General features: G+C 63.2%; 1 protein-coding gene across 1 annotated transcript in view; it reads left to right on the top strand.

The window, feature by feature from the left end:
- Window positions 1–3,334, top strand: part of EN1 (engrailed homeobox 1) — a 3,601-nt gene extending 267 nt beyond the window's left edge. Inside the window, exons 1-2 of the mRNA XM_063161351.1 lie at window positions 1–409; window positions 2,990–3,334. The exon at window positions 1–409 is cut by the window's left edge and continues 267 nt beyond it. Of these exons, the coding sequence (XP_063017421.1) occupies window positions 1–409; window positions 2,990–3,306 (726 nt within the window). The 3' untranslated portion in view covers window positions 3,307–3,334. The remainder of the gene's footprint in view (window positions 410–2,989) is intronic.
- Window positions 3,335–4,177: the final 843 nt, after the last annotated feature.

Genomic DNA, 4,177 nt, shown 5'->3' with positions numbered 1-4,177 from the left:
CCGGCCGGCGGCGGAGGAGGAGGCAGCCGGGAGCGGGACGGAGATCGGGGGCAGAGCTCAGGTAGAGAAAACGTCAACCCGCTGCTGGCCCGGCCGCCCAATCCGCCCGCCCTCCTGTGCCCGGACTCGAACTGCCGTCCCGACGGCTCCGCGCCGCCGCCGCCGCCCGCCGCCGCCGCCAAAGCCGGTCCCGCCGCGGCAGCAGCGGCGGCGGCGGCGTCGGGGGCGGCCAAGGCCCCCGCCGATGGGGGCGAGACTCACCCGGCGAAGTACGGGGAGCACGGCAGCCCCGCCATCCTCCTCATGGGCTCTAATAATGGAGGACCTGTTATAAAGCCCGACTCGCAACAGCCGCTGGTGTGGCCTGCCTGGGTCTACTGCACTAGGTATTCAGACAGACCGTCCTCGGGTAAGGAACCGCGGCGCATCTGGGAGCTGTTAAATCGTGACAAGGTCGCCCGCCCCCCCCCTCCTTTCCCTCTTCCCCCCTTGGCTTTGGCTCCCGGCTTGTCGAGGACCTCGCGTGGGGGGGAGGGCGGCCTGGGTCACCCGGGGCGAGAGGAAACGCGTCCCCCCCACCGCCACCACCCCTCCTTCCTCCTCCGAGTCTCCCAAATTTGAATGTGACGCCGGGCCCCGATTCGGCGGCGGTTCGATGCGGAGAGCCGGCGGGAGCGACCCCTTCCCGCGCCCCTGCCCGCCCCGCCTGCCGCAGCCCCGGGTGTTCCGCGGCGCGGCCGCGCGGGGTGAGAGCGTTGCGAGAAAACCGGCCGCTCCCTTGTTCTGAGGCTTTTTCTCCCCTTACTTTATTTTATTTTTTTTTTTCCTGGGTGCTCCTGGAGGCACATGTTGAGGGGCTGCTGGCGGTGCGGGGGGAGGAGGTAGTGTTTTCTTGGAGGCGAAGGAAAAAGGGCTTTATCGAAGGTGGCGGAGGGGTTGTTTAGCCGGGCCTCTGCAGCGAGCCAGGCAGGCCCTTAGGCCGCGCATTGCCGCCCGAGCCGGTGCTCCCGTCCTGCGTTCGGGGCCCAGCTCCGGCGTGGGGACATGCCTCTGCCCGAGGTCGTCCCCGTGGGAGCCGCCGCCTCGGCCCTCCCGGCCGTGTTTTGCTGCCCCTTCTACTTTACATTCCCCAGGTGCCCTCAGGCACCCCTTTATTTATCACCGTTACTTTTTGGTTTTCATTGCCTTTTTTTTTTTTTTTTTGAAAGAAGCCGAGGATGAGGAGATGGGGTTCCCCCATGACACCTCCAGCCAGCAGCCAGGGATCGGCCAGCGCGGTGCGGGGCCGGGCTGGGCTCCCCTGTGCCGGCCCGGGGCCGCTGCATTGCGCGGGGAAGGCGGCGCTGCCTGGCCCCGGCCCCGCTCCGCACTGCCCGGCCTGCCTGGTGCTCCGAGCCGGCCGTCAGCGCGGCCGAGCCGTCTCCATCCCCCGTTATTGACACGTCCAGCGACTTCAAACTCAGAAAAGCCTCTTTGATTGACTGGGCTGATTGATGGGGTGATAGAGCTGTCAGACGGCACGGCCTCGCTCCCGGCCGGCCCGGCCGCGGGTGTTGTGTTGCCGATTCCCAGGGCCACCGAGCGCCCGGCGTTCTGCACTTGCGCCTTCATTTCCTTTCCTCCCCTTTCTTCGGGCAAAGGATCATTTCTGCATGTCCTCCTCCCAGACGCTCCCTGCTCGCTGCGACCCGGAGGGGAGAAGGGCGAGGGGAGGCTGGCTGGGCTCGGCCGCTCTCTTTGTTGTGCTCGTAGCTGCCCGCCGGCCCCGACTGCTTCTCTCGGCTCCGGGAACGAGCGAGCTGCGGCGGTCGGAGGCGCCGGCACCCCGCTGCAAGGTGCCGGGACACAGCAATGCACTCCCCGCGCCCTCCATCCCCCGCCGTCCAGTCCGGGAGAATCCCGCTGGGCCCCGTCCCTCTCCCCACCGGGCCTCGTCTCTCTCCCCGCCGACAGCCGGGGGGAATCCCCCCGTTCCGGGGAAGAGCTGCGCCGGGAGAGGAGCTTTCGGCCTACTCGGCGGCAGGGAGGCCTCGCCGGCTTCGGCTGCTGCTGGCGGGGGGCTGCGGGCCTGGGACCGCCCGCCGAGCCCGGCAGCTGTCGGGGAATTTTCGTAGATCCCATTCTTCACGGTTCCCTCCCCGCTCCTCTTCCCCGTGGCCGGGCCAGACCGGCGGGCAGAGGACCGGGGGTACCCCTCCTCGGCCAGGCGCTGCCCTCAGAATGCGCCCCGGGACCCGGTGGCTTGCCCGGCGTGCTGTTGCACTTCAGCTGGCCCCTTTGCGGCCTGGATGTGGCTCTGCTTTTGGCTGGGCTTCGGAGGGAGCAGCGGAGGGAGCTGCAAGCGGGGCCGTAGGTCCCCGGCAGGGATCGGCCGCCGGAGCAGGCGACCCGGGCGGTGGCGGCGGGGCTCCGGGGTGGCGGCGGAGAAGGGCGCCCCGGGAGTGGGCTGGCTTTGCGGAGAGGGTCGTTGTCCCCCGAAAGGAGACCAGGGCAGCTTTCTGCCAGGCTGCTGCTGCTGGCGGCGACTCCTCGGTGCCCGGCAGCGGGAACCTTCGGTCCCCGCACTGCCCGGCGGAGTCGCTGCCCGACCGGCAGGCCCCAGTCCCGGGCCGTGCAGGAGAGCGGCTCGGCCCTGCAGGGCGGGCGGAGCGGAGCCCCGACGTGTGCCGGGACGGGGGGCGAGCGGGGTTCCGCTCCCCTCGCCCGCGGGGCCGGCTCCGCGGGGCCGGGGCAGTGGGTGATGCGCGGGCGCGCTCGGCCCCGGCCTCCCCGTTCCTTCCCCATCCTTCCCTCCGCCGTGCCGGGGCGGCGGTGCCGGGCTTGGGGGGCTGGGGGGGGGACACACGGAACCAGCACAAATTCACCCGTCGGCCATTTTTCCTCGGCCGGCGGGGCGGGGGCGGCGGTCGGTCGGTCGGTCTGTCGGGCGGGCGGTCGGTCGGTCGGCGGCGCGGCCCTGCCCAGCGGCGTGTGTGTGCCCTGCCCGCAGGCCCCCGCACCAGGAAGCTGAAGAAGAAGAAGACGGAGAAGGAGGACAAGCGGCCGCGGACGGCGTTCACGGCCGAGCAGCTGCAGCGGCTGAAGGCGGAGTTCCAGGCGAACCGGTACATCACGGAGCAGCGGCGGCAGAGCCTGGCCCAGGAGCTCAGCCTCAACGAGTCCCAGATCAAGATCTGGTTCCAGAACAAACGGGCCAAAATCAAGAAGGCGACGGGCATTAAGAACGGGCTGGCGCTGCACCTCATGGCCCAGGGACTCTACAACCACTCCACCACCACGGTGCAGGACAAAGAGGAGAGCGAGTGAGGCGGGCGGCCCCAGCCCAGCCCTGCGCCGCGGCGCCGGCCCGCCGGCCGGGAGGCGGACAGGTGCGATTTAAAAGCAGATCTATTGTCTATCCATAGTATAAGGACTCCGATTAAGAAAAAAAAATAAATATGAACACTTAAGAAAAATTATCTCTATATAGCCAAACAGCATATGACCTTGTATATATTTAATTTCAGGTAAGAAATATGTGTAGCGATCTCTATTTGCTGGACAGTTTCTCTCTTCCCTTCTCTCTGTTTCTCCTTTCTTTTGTTCGTTTTGTTCGTTTTGTTTGCTTTCCTTTTTTTTCTTTCCCCCCCCATGTCCGTTGCTCCTGTTTTACAGTAAATGTCGGACTTTTCTCATCTGTCGTTTGATCTTATTTTTTTTTTTTTGTGTGTGTGTGTGTGTGTGAATTTCTGTCTCTCTCTCTTTTTTTTTCCCGAGGAAAAAAAATTCTGATCCACAGACTGCGAGACTGAACCCGCCGCTACAAGCCAAAGATTTTATTATGTTCAGAAATCTGTAGTCTGAAATAAAGTGTAGACTGTGTTCAGGATCCAGGCTGGCTGTAATTCTTTATTTTAGTATATGGGTGTTTGCATATATATATATATATATATATATATATAATAAATAAATGTATATATACATACACCATACGCTGTGTACATAGTGCCATTTTGGTGGCATATTTAGGTTTTGCTTTCGATAGATTCAGCAATTTTTAAACTACTCATCCCTTGTTCAAAACCCTTAGACCTTCGATTTTTAAAAAATTATTTTTAATTTTTTTACCCTTTAAAAATAATTAATTCTCTTTGGCAATTGCGGTCATGCTTCACCTCCCGCATCTCCCTTTTTAACC

The sequence above is a fragment of the Melospiza melodia genome, chromosome 8 (assembly GCF_035770615.1).
Source record: "Melospiza melodia melodia isolate bMelMel2 chromosome 8, bMelMel2.pri, whole genome shotgun sequence".
NCBI classification, from domain to species: domain Eukaryota; kingdom Metazoa; phylum Chordata; class Aves; order Passeriformes; family Passerellidae; genus Melospiza; species Melospiza melodia.
The sequence above is the reverse complement of the archived record's forward strand: the minus strand, read 5'-3'. Positions and strand labels throughout refer to the sequence as shown.